The sequence below is a fragment of the Apteryx rowi genome, unplaced genomic scaffold (assembly GCF_003343035.1).
Source record: "Apteryx rowi isolate R43461 unplaced genomic scaffold, aptRow1 scaffold_51, whole genome shotgun sequence".
NCBI classification, from domain to species: Eukaryota; Metazoa; Chordata; class Aves; order Apterygiformes; family Apterygidae; genus Apteryx; species Apteryx rowi.
In genome coordinates, this window is record NW_020450772.1 from 886,658 (window position 1) to 903,313 (window position 16,656).

General features: G+C 44.2%; 1 protein-coding gene across 1 annotated transcript in view; it reads left to right on the forward strand.

The window, feature by feature from the left end:
* Nucleotides 1–2,514: 2,514 nt before the first annotated feature.
* Nucleotides 2,515–16,656, forward strand: part of LOC112972916 (glypican-5-like) — a 378,208-nt gene continuing 364,066 nt past the window's right edge. Inside the window, exon 1 of the mRNA XM_026080132.1 lies at nucleotides 2,515–2,670. Coding sequence (XP_025935917.1) covers nucleotides 2,562–2,670 — 109 coding nt within the window. The 5' untranslated portion in view covers nucleotides 2,515–2,561. The remainder of the gene's footprint in view (nucleotides 2,671–16,656) is intronic.

A 16,656-nucleotide genomic window follows, 5' to 3' on the forward strand; every position in this document is an offset into this window, starting at 1 on the left:
TGCACATAATCTTGAAAGAGTAATCCTTCCATCTGATCTGAAGCAGAAAATTGATTTGTTTTAAGAAAGCTATGAATCTTTCAGAATTGAAGCGTGGGTATGTACAGTGGCAATGTTCTGCTCTGTTGGTAAGTTCACACGCAAGAAAGTGGAYGCAAGGCAGTCGGGTGTCTTGGGATGCAGATGCTTCCCATGTATGGGAGTAGAGTTAGAGGCTGGCTACACTTCCACCTCCACAGCAGAAGCCAAGAGATGGGAATTGATGTCTGACAAGCAGGATGGTGGCAGAATTCAGCTTCTTGTTGTTGGCATGGGTGTAGTACTACCGTTTGGGAGGACAGTGGTTTTTGGTTTTGTTGTTTTTTCCCATTATGTTGAAAAAGAACCAGAGGTCTTATAGTCCTTCACTGTACACATGGATTTGGCCAGTTAGACGCTCAATTCTGGAAGCTCATAACCACCACACCATTTGCCCAAATCCCACGATGCAGAAGCAGATTGGAGTAGAGACTAGTACTATATGTGCACTGTCATGCGCAGATTGGGATTGCCTCTCGCGCTTTTATTGAGGAAGGACTGGATTGCTCCAGCGCTGTTCCTCTGAGCCAGGCTCTTCATGAGACAGCTTGTCCATGTGCTACATGGTATGAGCTCRTAAGCTGATGCTTCTGCTGTGCCTGCAGATGCACTGAACACATTGAATTACTGCCCTAAAGGTTTCAACAAATGCTTGATTGAGAAGTGTTCTGGCTATGTCAGACTGCAGGTGATCAGGGCGGCCCGTGATTCCTTGTGCCATAGCGTTTCATCGCAGTTATGCAGCAAATCCTCCTCCGGGGGCCTGCACTGGCGTAGCCAAGGCCTTGCTCCGGTCTGGGCGTCTCCCCTGCGGTGCTSTCCTCGGGGCCGGTCCGCAGCGGCCCTACCAAGCGGAGGTGTCCGCAGCGCTGACGCGGCGTGCCGCTCGGTCACTGCCGGCTCGCCGCTTCCCTCCCCTCTTTTCTCGCTCTTAGGGTGTGTTTTGCATTAGGATGGAAGGGTGCAATGAGTTCCTTCTGGCGTCGGAGCCGCTAAGGGCTTYGAGATGCTACTAATCACGGCTAATTTAATCTCGGCACGCGGGCATGTGTGGTGCTGAAAACTTTTGTTAGGTTTCTGTGGTTGCGTTAAAAGCGATACCCCCAGGCTGATATCGAAGCCGGCGAAGGTGCCGAGCGCCGCGTGCGGCAGAGCTGACCCCCCGGCGCCGCTGGGGGGGCGCGGGTTGCTCTCTGCCGGCCTCCTAGTGCTCCGCGTCGGGCTCCTGAGCTGCGGGGCTTAGCGCCGCTCCCATTCGAGGGTGCCCGCCGCCTTGTTTTGGCTCGGGGCCGGCTAACCTTGAGGCCACCGGTGTGTCYGTCGACGGAGCTGCTTGGGTGGGGAGGCGCCGGCGTGGTGGCGTGCCGAGGTGCCTCCCGGAGGYGGTGGCAGCGCTGGGGGTGCCGGGACCCCCGCTGCCCTCCGGAGGGATCGCGGGGGCTGGCGGGCCTGGGGCTYCGGGAAAGGCGAGTGCGGCGGCCAGCCTCTGCGGGCGGGTGCGTTTCCTCTGCTTAACACACACGTGGTTTTCTTTTCGCTCTTAAATTCTGGTGCTTCACAAAACACATGATTTCTCTGTCTGCATCCTATAACAGTTCCTCTCCCGTCCTTTACGGCGCCTGCGGTTACTGCGATAGGTAGCGAATAGGCCCCGGACATCCATCGCCCCCGTGTGGCATAGGCTTCCTAACCCGGGGTGCTGGGCTCGCCAAAATAGCGGCAAAGGGAAAGCAATGGGGAAAAACAGGAGGTAGGAGAACCAATAATAATCCCCCAATTTGCCAAGTTTTTAATCAACTTCTGGTTTTCTCTGCGGCTGCAYGGTGGGAGCAACTTCACCTTTACGTTGTGCGTAGGCAGGCTAGAAATCAGTCTCAGYGTTAAGGTTGCAGTTAAGCAGGAGGAGGTTTGTCTGTGTGTGGTTAAGCCTAAAAATGGTGCCTTTTGGCGTTAGGTGGATACCTGCTGCCTTCACTCCTGCTGGAGCCCGGAGGCGGAAATAGCCGTGGTGCGACTTCCCGGTTGCTGTCGGTAGCTCAGGGTCTCTGAAAAGACGCAGTCGTCGTTTCTGGCCTCTGTTTCGATGGCTTGGTGCCTGCTGTTTGTCCTTTTGCTGGTTCTTCGGTGCTCTGTCCCGAGGTCAGCATTGGCGGATAATAGCATTCAGTTCTTAACGCTAGTGTAAAATAGGTTAGGAGCAGCAGGAAATGTGATGTTATCCGAATGTAGGTGGAACGGACATAAAATAAATCTGTGCCCTTGAGACAGTAACTGAATCTCACAATGCCATTCCTTATGTGTTCTCTTGTGTTTTAAAACTTTTGTGGTGGTGGTTGTTCTGGCTTTAAGAAACATTATTTATTGTTATGGTGCAGATTGGAAGGGTTCTTTTAATTATTGTGTTTCTTTTTGTTTGCTTTCTTTTAATAGACTCAGATTTACAGATCTGTCAACATAGAGCGCCAACATGTTGCACCAAGAAAATGGAAGAAAGCTACCAGGCCGCCGTTCGGAGGGAGAGGACGCAGAATATCCAGGCACTGAACTTCGAACTGAAGTACATGATTGTTGGTCATATCACGGCCTTTCAAGGTAGGAGCTTCTGAACTACTGCAGTCCCATGACGAGTGATTTATAGAAGTATCCTATGTAAACAAGGAGAAGATTATTCCCTTTGTGGGTTTTTTCTTCCATTTCTGTTACATTGCATGCTATAGTCACCAGTTTATGSTTTCACAGAATCACAGAATCGCTGAGGTTGGAAGGACCTCTGGAGATCATCTAGTCCAACCCCCCTGCTCAAGCAGSGTCACCTAGAGCACRTTGCACAGGATTGCATCCAGGCGCGTTTTGAATATCTCCAGAGAAGGAGACTCCACMACCTCTCTGGGCAACCTGTTCCAGTGCTCTGTCACCCTCACAGTGAAAAAGTTTTTCCTCATGTTCAGATGGAAGCGTCTGTGTTTCAGTTTGTGCCCGTTGCCTCGCGTCCTGTCGCTGGGCACCACTGAAAAGTCTGGTCCCATCCTCTCGACACCCTCCCTKCAGATACTTGTACACGTTGATAAGATCTCCTCTCAGCCTTCTCTTCTCCAGGCTAAACAGGCCCAGCTCTCTCAGCCTTTCCTCATAAGAGAGATGCTCCAGTCCCCTAATCATCTTTGYTTACTTCCCTCTCTTCAGGATCTTGCTTTTAGAAAAAAGGGTGAGGGCACTTAATCTTGGCTGGTATCTTAAGCATCTGACTAAATCTAATTAAGAATAGATTTAAGCTTAGATCTTGTTCCTGGGATTATCTTGAGAAARAGTGGCATGGATTTTTCAAGGCATTTTAAAATGTTTTTTCAAGTGCCTAGTGGTTGTTTATGCCTTTTGAACCTCTCTTGTGTTGTCAAACAAATTGCAAGTGTAAAAAGTTAAATTAAAATGCATTGGTTCGTTGATGCTGAAGAATAGGAGCTCTGACTGATATGTCTAAAATGAGAATGCAGCGCTCTCCTTGTGTTAAAATGTTTCACTAGCTATTAGGTCACAGGAAGACTGGTTCATTTTCAAGAATTATGGCTGTGCAATTTAATGCGAATGTGGGAAGGAGTCTGCACGCGGGCTGTTCTCATAACCGTTACTGTTCTCAACGCTGCCTTGCTCTAGCAGGTTGATAGAGGTCTACATGATTTCTTCACATAGATGGTTACTGGAGACTTTCTCCAGAAAGACATTTAAGCACAGGCTGTGAACTTTAAAAATGAGAGAGTTGACTGGTTAAATCAATCACTGACTGACGAATCAAGCTTGCTGACTTCTTTGGGGCTAATGTGCTTAATTTGAACTCCGTTTTGCTATATTTAGGACCGAGTGCTCAGCACCTTCACGGAATGGGTTTTGAAAACTAGCCAGGAGCTATTAAAATATGAAGTGTTGGGGTCTAAATGATTAAACCTGTGGGTGCAAGGCAGGTTTTTTTTAACCAAATAGTAGCTCTTTTTGTCTAGTTTCATCCATTTGAGTGAAAAAATTCTGTAATATAAAAAAAAAAAGTGATTGAGAGTAAATGGAAGAGAGCATATTGTCTAAAATTTGACAATAAGAAATGCTGGAAGTTTGAAAGATGTGTGGAAAATGCAAGACATTTACYTCTGCTTTTGGTTGTTCACCTCAGTTTCCTCCTTTGTCTACCTATGGGTAAGAAATGGCATTTTGGTTTATTTTGCAATTAATCTTGGAAAATATTTCATTATCCCACATGGTTTTAAAATTTGGTTGCAGGGCACTTTGGAGGAGCGCGGTAGTAAAAGGGTGACTGTGTTGGCATTGTTAAATGCTGGTGAGTTATTCAAGCAATCTTTCAGTATCATGATAGAATAAAGATAAGGTCAGAATAGATTAACCTACCAGCCCCTCTAGGTCAAGCCAGCAGCTTTATTGTCCATTGCTGACGAAGCCTTTTGATGAAAAGAAAGAAATAGCTGGACGTTTCACACAGTTTAAATTTACAGGCGTTTTCTGGAAGTGGGCAAACAGGTTGTTTGGTGTAACTTGCTATGCCTGGCCTTCTGTCTGCACGAGGTGGGAACACTTGAAGATGTGACTTTGCTCTCTTGCGTGGAGAGCTGCTTTTGTTCTTTGGTTTTGTCACAGGTGTCAGTGAAAAGCCTCTCTGTCTTGCGCTGTATAAACATTCTGTTGCTAAGGGTAGTCCTATGTGAGACATTTACTGAGAGGGAGGATCTTTGCACTGAATTATCTCTGTCCTTTTGGTCTATTTTGGTTTGTTGCTGTTTTGCATGATAAAGTGTGAGAGCYAAAAGATTTAATGTCTCAAAAAATTCCTTACTTTAGAGGCTCTCAGATGCCTTTCAGATTTCATGTTTCTTGCATTAATGGCAAGGAGCTCAGACTTGCTAAAAAGTTGAAATTTATTCATTTCTGGTGTTTACTGAAGTCTTCATGCACAATTTACTTGCGTGCGTATATATGTATATATTTTTTTTCTTTTGAGTACTGTTAGAGACAAAGTAGTAGTTAGCCTTGCTGCCTACAGCTGAGGAAAATAAATCTTAACTGCTTTTTGTGCACACTTACAAGACAATACCATTAATATTATACTGACTAAATCATTTTCAAGACTAGTGTGATATAGGAATTGGATTTTCAGCAGTCCAGCATTGAACATAAYGGCAGGACTTGATTTTCAGTGTCAAAAGAGAGCAACATTTTTTAGAGAGCAATTTTTTGAAGTTCACCTCCTGTCCTGAGTTATTAATGTTGAAATTATAAGCTTCTTTCTTTAGACAGCATTATCTTGTATTTTCTTTCATGAAAGTCAAATGACACTTGCTTCTGAGGGCCTGCTATTAAATGCTACAAGTATTAATGGGAAAGAGCTTTCTGATGTGAGCAGGGGTTACGATAAGGGTTTGGTTAGGTATTCCCTGAACACTGCCTGGGTACTGTAGTCAGCTGTTTAAGTTTTAGAGAGAAGAGATTTTTTTCTCTCTTTTTTTTTTTTAAATTGAAAATATTATTTAAGTAATTCTACCCACAGCTGAAATAAGACTATTTTCATAGGTGCCAGAGTTGTGCAAAATAGTCTGTAAGACTCAATTAAGTAGCCCACAGCTGTGGGCAGATGTGTTATATTTGAGCTAGTGCCTGTTTCATATGGACAGCCTTAGCACTGCGGTTCAATCCTGCTGTTTTTCCTCCTTTTGATTTTTCAATATTGGCAAACTAGCGCTAGCTCAGACGYTTCATAAATCAAACTGCTGCCTGGGTGTTTGTAGCTTGGACTCTTGTCAGGGATGCTGTGATACCTGGTGTGAGCAGGGGAAGGTACCCCTTGGCGTCAGCTGTGGGCTGTAAAGGCCCTTCCCGTTAGTCACGGGAGGGAGGGAGGGAGCAGGGATGAAGGGGCCGGCTGGATGCGGGGCAAGCATGTCATCTGAATCGCCTCCTGGAAAAATCTTATGTTGTTGCAAAATCATTGTGTTTGGTGTGTTGAAGGTGTAACCAGGCCCTGGGCGAAGGTTTCATGGGAAGCTTCTGCTTTCACTTTTACTTAATGCTTTAGTCTGGGGTATAGCCTAGAAGTCAYAACCGTGGTATTAGTCGCTCTACAGATGTGTCGTTAACGACTGCTCCAAATGGAGTCAGAGGCAAGGTGGAATGAGCAGATGGGACACGTAAGCATGCCAAAGCGTAATGGGAGCAGCACAACGGAGAAGGAGGTGTCTGTCGCAGTGATCCTAGTAAGTCATGACCTGGCTGTTTTCAGGAGGTTCTGTTTTGGATGCGCTTTGGAGTGGGTCACTCTGTCCCGTCCAAAGATGTGCCCATCTCTCTCTGTCTTAGCTCCTGTGGCTGCAGCCTGAAGTGCCCAGCAGAACTATTTAAGCAAATGATCCAACACGATGCTTTCGTTTTGTAGTTCACTTTCTCCATTGACAACCAAAATGTTCTCCTTTGAACTTAGTGGGTTTTTTTTCTTTTTTTAGGCTTGCATGTAAACAACAGAATTGCTATAGTTTCGATATTTGAACAGATTAATTTCTTTGAGGTGATGCTATGTGTTACTTGATGCAGTTGTCCTCCTCTTGCCCTCCCCGTTCCCTCGTGCAGTCCCCGTGCTCCTTGGGGGCGCTTCCAAGCCAGGCAGCTTTCATTCATTGTTAGTGGATTAAAAGCGGCGCGGGCAAACAGGCTGAAAGCCGCCGACAGAGGATGTATCGGCAGCCTGACAGGGAAGCTTTGTTGTTGGCAGACAGCGGAGAGCAACCTGCCCTCCCCTTTCGGTGTCCTTTCAGGGAGTGCTCGCAGGTGCCCGGCAGGAGTCCCCTGAAAGCTCGGCTCTGCTCCGGCATCTTATGCTGAGGCTAATTTGAGGTGAGGATAATCCAACCGCTGGTAGCTTACTCATTTTGCTCATGGTCTCTGCAGAGAGACGGAACAAGATATTTGAAACCTACATCACATCTTGGTCACCAAATTGGCAGGTATCAGAGATGCAGGGAAGAGATTTGAGCTTAGCTATTTCCAAAAAAAATTACTTTCTCTTTGCTGGAGTACCTTTATTTTTACAGCAGGCARTAGGAATTGTTCACTTGTGGTCTCTGAAGGCAAGGCTCTTTCATGAATAGAAACATATTGGTTATAAAGCAGTAGTTTCATTTGGTGGGTTGTTTCTCCAAAATAGCATTCACTTGGCCTTTTGGTGGGGACCAGGTGTTGCCATACCCTCCCAGCTACAGGAGGGCAGATCAGCTTCCTATCACTCTGCCCCCTCACTCCTACCTGGAGGGGTTTGGAGAAGCTGTGGTTATGGCTTGCTTTGTATTTGGTAGGGAGATGGTAACTGGTGAAGCTCCTTATTGCTATTCCTAACAGCAGGAGTTGCAGTGGTGTCGCAGTGCAGATACACATTAGGTTTTGCCCTGGTAGCATCTGGTCCAAGCAGGTAGCTGGGAAGAAGGAAATGAGAATGTGGAGAGAGCATAGACGTAGCAAGGATGCGACTCGGACTCCTGGTTCTCAGTTAAATGCCTGAAAGTTAATGTCCAGTCGCTTCAAAAAGTCTTCAAGCATGAAGTTCCCAATCAAGCATCCCTCCTGGCGAATGGGAAGGGTCCAGTGGCTTTTGTGGGTCATCGTGTGATGGATACCACTACTGATATCTGTTCCAGCTGACCTGAACGTTCCCAGAAATAAATAATATAGCACAGTGGCGCTCCGAGCCATAGCGAGTCAAACACATTCTACATTTTAATGTGCTGAGTTGCAGTGCTGCTGGCATTTATTTTTATTGAATTTAGAAATATCAGCTTGAAATAGGGGCGGCTGGTTAACAATGTTGATGTGCAGTGAGATTACAAAACAAAACAGGCTTGGCTGGAGAAAGGCACTTTGGTTTGGAGTTAATTACTGTATGAAGTGTAGTCACAGTGCTGGAAATGGATGCAGTCCAAAATCAATGAGCTATTTAAAAAAAAAAAAGGAAAAAAAACCCAACTATCATCAACCAAAACCCTGCCTGTGGTTTCTATTATTTACTGCTGGATTATAGAAAAGTAGAGTGCTGTTTTTTAAATAGTTTTTTTGTAATCCCATAATACTTGGTCTTTTATTCAGACAAATTGTTACCCACCCCTTTCCACTTGTATAACTCTACTAAGTAGAGTTTTGTACTCTGCTGACCTCTGAGCTGACAGTTGGCCAGGATGTATAATTTTGTTTTGGCTCATTACAGAAAYGGCTCCCTACAGAGAGACAGGAGAGAGGCTCATTAGAGTGTTAGTGTCCATCTCCTAGATGCTGTTCATTCCCATTCCAATGGACCAAATGATGTGCATTTTCTAGCTGGAACGGAAACCTGTTTTGTGTATCCAGCCTAAGGAAGGCTCGAATATTCCTTTTTAGCTGTCGCCTCTCATGTATGAACTTGCATGCGCATAGACTACTGCTGTCTTCTGTGTGGGGCTCGGGATGGGAGAACACTGTATCTTCATCCATGTGGCAAAAGGCTTCAGCGTCTTTTGTCTGCTCTTGCTTTCTCTTGAAATGTAAAGATGGCTTTTTTTATGGTGCTTTTTGCCTGTAGATCATAAAGCACTTTTGGAAAGGACCTCAGTGTGGATGTATCAGTTTTAGAGATGGGTAAACTGAGGCACAGGGAAGGGAAGATGCCTTTCCTAAGGGGACACAGCAGAGCCAATGGTGCAGCTCAGATCATCTGAGCACAGTTGGACCTCTTTGCCCTGTGTCACTGTTTCAGAGCAGGGCAGCATGAAGAAAGAGCATTCTTCATTAACTCATTGGTGATATTATTTCTTTTTTTGTTCGCTGTCTGAAAGTTCATAAATCCAGTTTGCTTAGCACACTGTCAATTCATAGGAAGAGAATTCCCAAAGTTTGCAATCCATTGTAAAGCAGTTGGTGGTGAGTGGAGGCAACAGAGGGTGAAGAGCTGTAGGGTGGGAGAGCCAAAGTCTGTTAGGAATAAATCATCTGTGTAACCAGGTACCGCATGTACAATTGTGTTGAAGCATCACCTGTGTGGGAAACAGTCCTACCACCCTGTCTTGGTCCTCTACTGGTGCCATCTCAGTGGATGAAATATCCACAACTGCTAGGTGTTTCCCCGTGGTGCCCACAGGCACTGTGAGACTGCAGGGCTGTCTAACACAGTCCTGTTCAGTGGCCAGTGAACGAACAGGGAAATATGTCAGAAATACGAAGAGTGGAGAGGAAACCCTTCCCTTCTTTTACCCTCCTGTTCCTTGGCAAATGGTAATTTAAGAACTTTGAGTCTAGACTGAGAAGCACTCATCACTAGAATATATCTATTTTTGGGCACACATTCCTTTAATTCATCTCTTTAATGAATGTATCTTTTTGCCTGCACAGAAAAATTGGCAATGTTGATCACCTGCTAACCACAATTTGGTTGTGCATCAGGTAGAAAATATTTCCTTTTGCTTGCTTCAAGTATGCTGCCTAGTAACTCCATTGCGTCATTTTGAGTCTTAAGCTTTATTTTTTAAAAAGTTTTATTTTTAAAAAGTATGATTGTTCCCAKTTGAATTCATTTGTTTCCATCCCAGATGAATTAATTATTCATCTTCTCCATGCCAATCCTGGTTTTGGAGTCCAGGCATTGCTAAGAGCTCAGCCATTGCATATGRGGTGGGGGAAGAGGGTGCTAAATTCTTTCTTGTGAGTGTCCTTTTCTAATCAAAAATATCAACTTATTTGCAATGTGCARTATTCCCTAATGCTCTCACATTTTATCTTCTGAACATGCAAAATTTAAAAGAAAATCTTTGAGATGTGCCTGGGACTGTGAGTAAATATTAGCATTACATTGTGAATGGTGATTATTGAATTTGCTATGCAGCTTGTGTGCGTTTGACCTCTAAATGTTTCAAATGGTATGCAGCATTCTGTCTTGGCTGAAAGATTGCCTGTGGTCCTTTGCAGTTAATACCTTTTCAGAAGTCGTGTGTACACTTCAGCTGAGTTCTAGATTCAGACTGACATTACTGGCCACTTTTGGAGATAGGACAGGGCTATAGCAGTCTTTGGTCTCACTTAGCATAGGCCCTTTTTACTAATTATGTTCTTATTATAAATGAGACCTATAGTCTCCTTAATCAGACATGTAGTAGCAAAGGCATGTCATTTTGTCCAAATATATTTGTCGGCAAAAGTTCAGCACAACTAAACAGTTTCTTGTTYGTGGTTATGTTATTTCTTTGTCTTTCTCCTCCAGACTGAGCCCCCCCCCCATCTGCCTGTAACTTGCCCTTTGCGGCAGGACCATCTTCTTCAATTCTGATCCTTCTCTTTGGATGCGACGAGAATGTTAGGATAAATCTGCAAGATTTTTCCTGCAGAACATCTCTAAAATGCTAGTTTTCTTCTCGTTGTCCATGCAACTAATCTCATGAACACTCCTAACATTTATATATAAATTGTGGCATCATCCTTAAGCAGCAGAATACGACACTGCGAGTGCCCATTCAGCACCCTGCCAAAAAGATCGCTTTCCCAGTGAGCCCCGGCCGCAGCCTCCGTCTCGTTGATACTGCTGCCCTACAGCATCTAAAATGCGCCTTTCATCTTGTGTTTCCCAGTGTAGTCCACGCTGCTGTAGTCGCATTTAGTTCGTGAAATGTCAGTTACCGGCACTGGCCAGTGATGGGAGCCTTTTCATCCCTTTCCTATCAAAATTCAAATGGGTGCCTCTCCGTTTTTTCATGCGCTGTCTTTCACGCTTGAGGAGCGTGCGCTATAAAGATCCACAGCGACTTCGTTGTCTTCCTTTAAATCCCCTCCTTGAAACTCTCCTTAATGTCAGGATATACAAAATGCTTGCGAAAGGGCAAGCCGAGGTACGCAGAGTCCGCTGCCGTGATGTCGGCCGGTTTGGTGYTGTCGTTCCCCCTTCGTCCGTCCTCCCCCACGTGCTCGTATCCATCACTGTAGTTTGCCTTTACTTTATTGGCAGCTCTGAGTCGGGCAGCATCTTTTATCCGAGATCCCTGTGGTGCCTGGGTTCCTGGTGATTCATTAATATCCTGAAGTGCTCTAGTAATGCAAATAACTGTTGACTTTGTTTTTTCTGTACGTTTCTGATCGCATCAGTGTATCCTACCCTCCCCCCCCCCCCCCCCCCCCCCCAAAAAAAAAATTTGGTCAACTTTTTAGGTACGTGAAGAGATTAGCCTTTAAAAGAATACAAGAAAAATCAAAGGGAGGAGCAATGGAGGAAGAAGTTCTTTCATCAGAAAATTCTGATGACTTTCAGATGTTTTCAAAATAGCAAGTTCAAGTGGAAAATTGAATGAAAACCTAGCAGGAATGCTTAATCCTCACTGTGCATTGTAAATCAGTATTTTGCAAACCAGATCTGGTAACAAAGATCATGTCCAGAGAAGTCTTTGTAGCGTAACTAAAACTAGTGGCTGTATTGCAAATGATGGATTTTCTCTTAAACATAGGCAGGACCTTGATATCAAGTCCTTACAGTTTATTAGGCTGAAATGACCTTACCTGAATGGGCAAAGCACAGGGATGCTGTGGAGTCGCTAGCGTTGCAGGCAGTGCTCGGCTGTGGGAATCCCAGAGTGTTGCATGCAGCTTTGCTTTCTGAAATAGCGCACGGCTATTTTTTAGGAATGCGATATGCAGAACTGTGCCAGGGGATAACGGATATATAATATTAGTCCTGCCAGAATCTGATCGATTGGTAATCATTATATGCTTGTGAACATCAAATTTTTTGGCTGGTTACTACAGATGTATTGCTTTGACTATTAAACAAAAGCATTTTGTTGTTTAGATAGTCGTTACTTTTTAGAAGCGATTAAATACACATTTCATAGCATTGTCTGAGCCAAAGCCTTGAGAGGATGTTGTAATTCCATGTCAAGTGGTGAGAGAAATCTACATTAAATACATTTTAAAGGAAACAAGAAATCATCTAGGTAAGATATCATCTATTTAGCCTTTGCTGTCACCACGTAAACTTGCTTCCTGAGCGTGCCTGGCTTTGGCTGTCATCTGATACTTGGARCATAAGCGATTTGGGGCAGCGACAGTCTCTTCATTTTCTATTTATAACGGCTCTGTGTGCAATGTGGGTAGGGGAAATTGCTGCTAGGACAAGAAACCTAATGAACACATACATCCTGTGTGTGTTCGTTTTATATCTGTCCGTATTTCACCCACCTGTTGTCGGAGTTATCTTTTTCTTCCTCTGTGTTCTTACTTTCTAGAGTATAGAAGTATGGTGGAAGGGTAAGCGACAGATTAGTCCAGGTAGAAAGAAGGCAGGAGGGTAGCTGAAGAGCAAGTGGTCGCTCCAAAACAGGAGATGAAGGGAAATCTGCAAAAAGCAGAGTGAGCGAACGAGCCGGAGGGTTGACTGCGTGGGGAGCCTTGCCACGGTGGCCGTAGCGGGGCCGGCGCTGTCGTGCCAGCGTTTCTGGAAATGCGTTTGCTGTAGGCGTTGTGCTGGAGTTGGACGCTCTGTTCTCCTCCCCGTGGCCRACCCTTCGCAGTGGCCTGTCTGCTCTGGACTGGAAGGTGGGTGGGTTCCCCTGCCCCCCGTGTGGGGCAGCATCCCGGTGACCCGCCGCTGCGGAGGCCGGTACTTGGGGTTGCGCGGTCCTCGGCGCTGCCTGCTGCGCGTTCCCGCTCGCCCCGTCAGTCCGATCCCTCGCGAAGGAAGTGGGTGAAGGTCCGAGAGCACGCAAGGACAGATGTCTTCTCACAAGGAGATATTTTGGAACGGGAGCGTAAGCTTATGCACATGGCTCCTGTCAAAACTTAGTCTGAATACACAAAATTAACATTGAACATCCTTCAGTACACAGAGGATTTTATTTTAACGATAATTCAGCTTTTAGTTACACGTCCCTTACTCCTGAAGAAGAAAAAACTGATTGGTAAGCTTTTTTTTTGCTGTTTTATTAGTCTTTTTCTTGTGAAATTGAAAACAAAAAGCATTCTTTTAGGCTGTTTCTAGTTGCAAAATTTAAGATCTTTGAAGAAGAACATAGATATTGTAGCATGTTGAAACTGTTGGGCAGTTCAGTAAAAATGGAACAAAAATGTTGGAGATAATGAACTAAATGCAAAAGGACTGATTTACAGGAACTCCTCTCTTCGTTCTCACTGTCACGTTTTCAGACTTCAAAAAGAAAATGAGCGCGCGAGCGAGGCTGGCAAGGTTAAGAGAGCAGACATCTGAGAGCAAGTATATTCAGGAGAAAACAATCGAATCGAACTTCAGCTCCGTGCCCCAGTAATGACCGTGCTGCATTTCAGCTTGCAGTGCACTTTCTCCTGCCAACTGTAGGCTCTATATAGGATTTTATTCAGGGGGAAAAAAAGTAAAATAAAACCAATTTTTTTTTTTCAGATTAACTGGCATTAGGACGTACGTTTTCATTATTTTCTGGCCTTATTTTAARAGGCAATATACAATAGGAGCTATTTTAGGAGGTATTTGCAATATAGCCACTAGTTTTAGTTATCCTACAAAGACTTCTCTGGACATGATCTTTGTTACCAGATCTGGTTTGCAAGGCAGTGATTTACAGTCCACAGCTAGGATTAATTATCTTAGATTCTTTTCTTTTTGTTTTGGGGGAAAGAAGAGTTCATTCACCATTTCTGTTAGATACAGATACATTTTGTTTGTTATTTATTTGTAGAGCAGTGTGTATATATGCCTTTCTAATAATGCTGCATAATATAATGCATTATTGCATTATGCATATTATTGCATATTATTAGGCACATACATTTGTAAAAAGAGGATATAATATTGTTTTTTCCTTCCAGTTATCAACAGAAAAATGACTTATTGCTCTTGTCACACATGGTATTTTATTTATGGGCTAGGACCTCACTGCACTGTGTACAAAGCTTAAGAAACAGTGCCAGTCCCAAGAAGATTAGTGTTACTGTGCCGCAGGAGCCAGCCGAGGAGTGCAGACAGATGGAGAGTGTGCCAAGGCAATAGGATCATGCTTCTCGGCATAACAGCGCTCTGAGCGTTCACGAGGAAATTTGTAATGCTGGAATTTTTAGATCGGGTTTCAGGGTTTCTGTGCTTCGTCTTAGCTCCAAATTTACTTGTCAAAATTTTGTGACTCTGGGAAGCYATGGCTTCCCAGTTTGCTCACAGGTTGAGGGCAGTGTGCTTGAGGGTCAGGTTTGAAGATGCTTTAGTTTAGAAAGAGGTGTACTTGATTTTAGGTGAATTTGTACCTGAATTAGGTACAAATTAGGTGAATTTGTACTTTTACCTTCAGATAAAACTTTTTTATAAAACCTTTTTTTAGACTTGTAGCAAGTTTTGGAAGTAAGGATAGGAAAGCTGCTCTTGTACTTGTTCTGTAACTGTGTACTTGCACGTTTTAGTCGCTCATGTCATGAAATGGGAAATGTGTCCTTCAGTCATCCTTTCCTCTGCCTGTTGCTTCCCTTTCCCCCCTTGCCTCTAATGCTGTTCCTGGAGATGCTTAGCTTGAGGAGGAGATGAGGGGAGAAGGTGTGTGCAGAGCAGGGGGTGCCCGGCTGAATGCTGGCCCTGGGCTCTTCAGTGGCTGTGCCACCAACTTAGGGCCACTAATTTGCAATTGGARAGTTCACATCAGGATGGCTGAGCCACCTCCGTCTGCCTTCTCCCCTCCTCCTCGTGGCGTGAATGTCAAAACTGTTTTGAAGCAGCTCTTGGACTGGTCATTTGCAGCCCAGTGTGGTGAGATGAACTAAAATGTATAAAGATACTGAGATAAAAAAATGCGAAGGTAGTTTGGTGTGCTGTAACTGCRTAGAGATATCTGCTCAAATCTGTGTGTGAACATGATTCTCACTAAAAGTTACYCTTCCATCAGACCTTCAGTCACGATGGCTGTTTCTCATCTGTATACAAAAATACCCACTAAGTGAATGTGCAATACATCTGATGTGAAGTTAGCATGGACGCCTTGTCCTGTGCCTTCCTTATGGACATCTGTTTGGATTGCATTTCTACATTTCTAGCCATGCAGCTGGAGTGAAAATACTCTGGAAGTGTAGCTATTGCTTTATACTTCTCATTTGTTGTTTCAGTTGGGAATTGGGGTTTACTTAGTGAAATATTGGATCCATAATTATCACCATCTTTACAGAAAGCTTCAGACATTTACTTTAAGATCAGATGTTTTAGATTTTGGAAGGCTTGTGTGCTTATAAATATCATCCCCTGCATACTTCCTATTAATTGTATTGGCAAAATGATTAGTTAGTGCCACCGGCTAGCTGCTTCCCCTTGACCCTGTAATTGTCCTGAGAGCTTTGCATGGAGCTCTTGCTTTTGGGGTAAATCAGAATACCATTGCTGATCTAGAAGGCCCTGCTGATTTTCTTTGGAGTAGCCTTATCTCCATCCTGTCAGCCCTGTTCCTGTGGACCAGAGGGGCCTTGCTGCCTGCTTTTCCACTGGAATTTATTGTGTAAAATGGAGCAGCGGGTTAATACTGTGGCTGCTCATTAGCATTTCACGTTCATCTTAATAGTCAAATGTAGGTGTTTCAGTAGGCACATTGTAAATGTGCATTAAACACAAGATGTTTTTAACACTTGCTTATAATCCCCTCTTCTGTAATTAACACTCTTCTGCCAGACTCTGTTGAAACGAAGTTGCATAGCTGTGTCATGGGAGAGCAGGGCTGAAGGGGAACTGGAGCCTGGCTGAATAAGGCTGACCTGCAGTTTTGGTTAAGGGTAAGGCATGAATTTGAAGTGAAATAAACCAATTAAGTCCTTAGTGTGTGTGTTTATATTCCAGGATAAGAATGCCTTATTTTGAATCAATAGCAAGTGATTTAGTTGTGAATGGAGCATTATTGCAGGAATAGTTGCTTTTGTATTACACCGCTGCAGTATGCATTTTACATGGTTTYCAAAAAACAGTGTTGATGCAGGAGGTGTGGGAATTTTTTTTTTTGACAGAGATGAATTAATGCCTGCCTTGGTAGTTACCAGAGATTTGGGATGTCCACAGGCTAAGAGATGATATGAAAAAAGGGCCTGGAAATAAGGAATTGATGGGTCATGTCTTCCTGACATCCCCCCCAAATCTACCCCTCAATCTTACTGTGGACCTAGTCACAGCTGTCAAAGGTTGGAGTGGGTCAGATTTTAGAGGATCCCACAGCTGTGCGATGCTGAGACTATCTGCTCTGTCAGATGTGCCCTGCTAAGATCAGGATCCATGCAGATGTTCATCTTTGGAATGGATGCAGTGATGCAAATCTTAGTGGATTCCTATMGTAAAGAAAAGCTTTACTACATAGTTCCTCTTGTATTTTTGCCATGACTCTTCTGCAGTTGTGTAACTTKTCTGATTTGTGCTGAAAATCTCTTGGGAGAGCTTCCTTTAAGTTGTATGAGATTGCTATGGGAAGAGGGACATTTGCAGCAGATGTAATAATTTCTTTACCCTTTCTAGTAATGCCTTTGCTAGGTTTCATGGCATTCGCTGTGAACAGAAGGCTGTGAGCMGTAATAGAGGCTTCCTATAAAAAT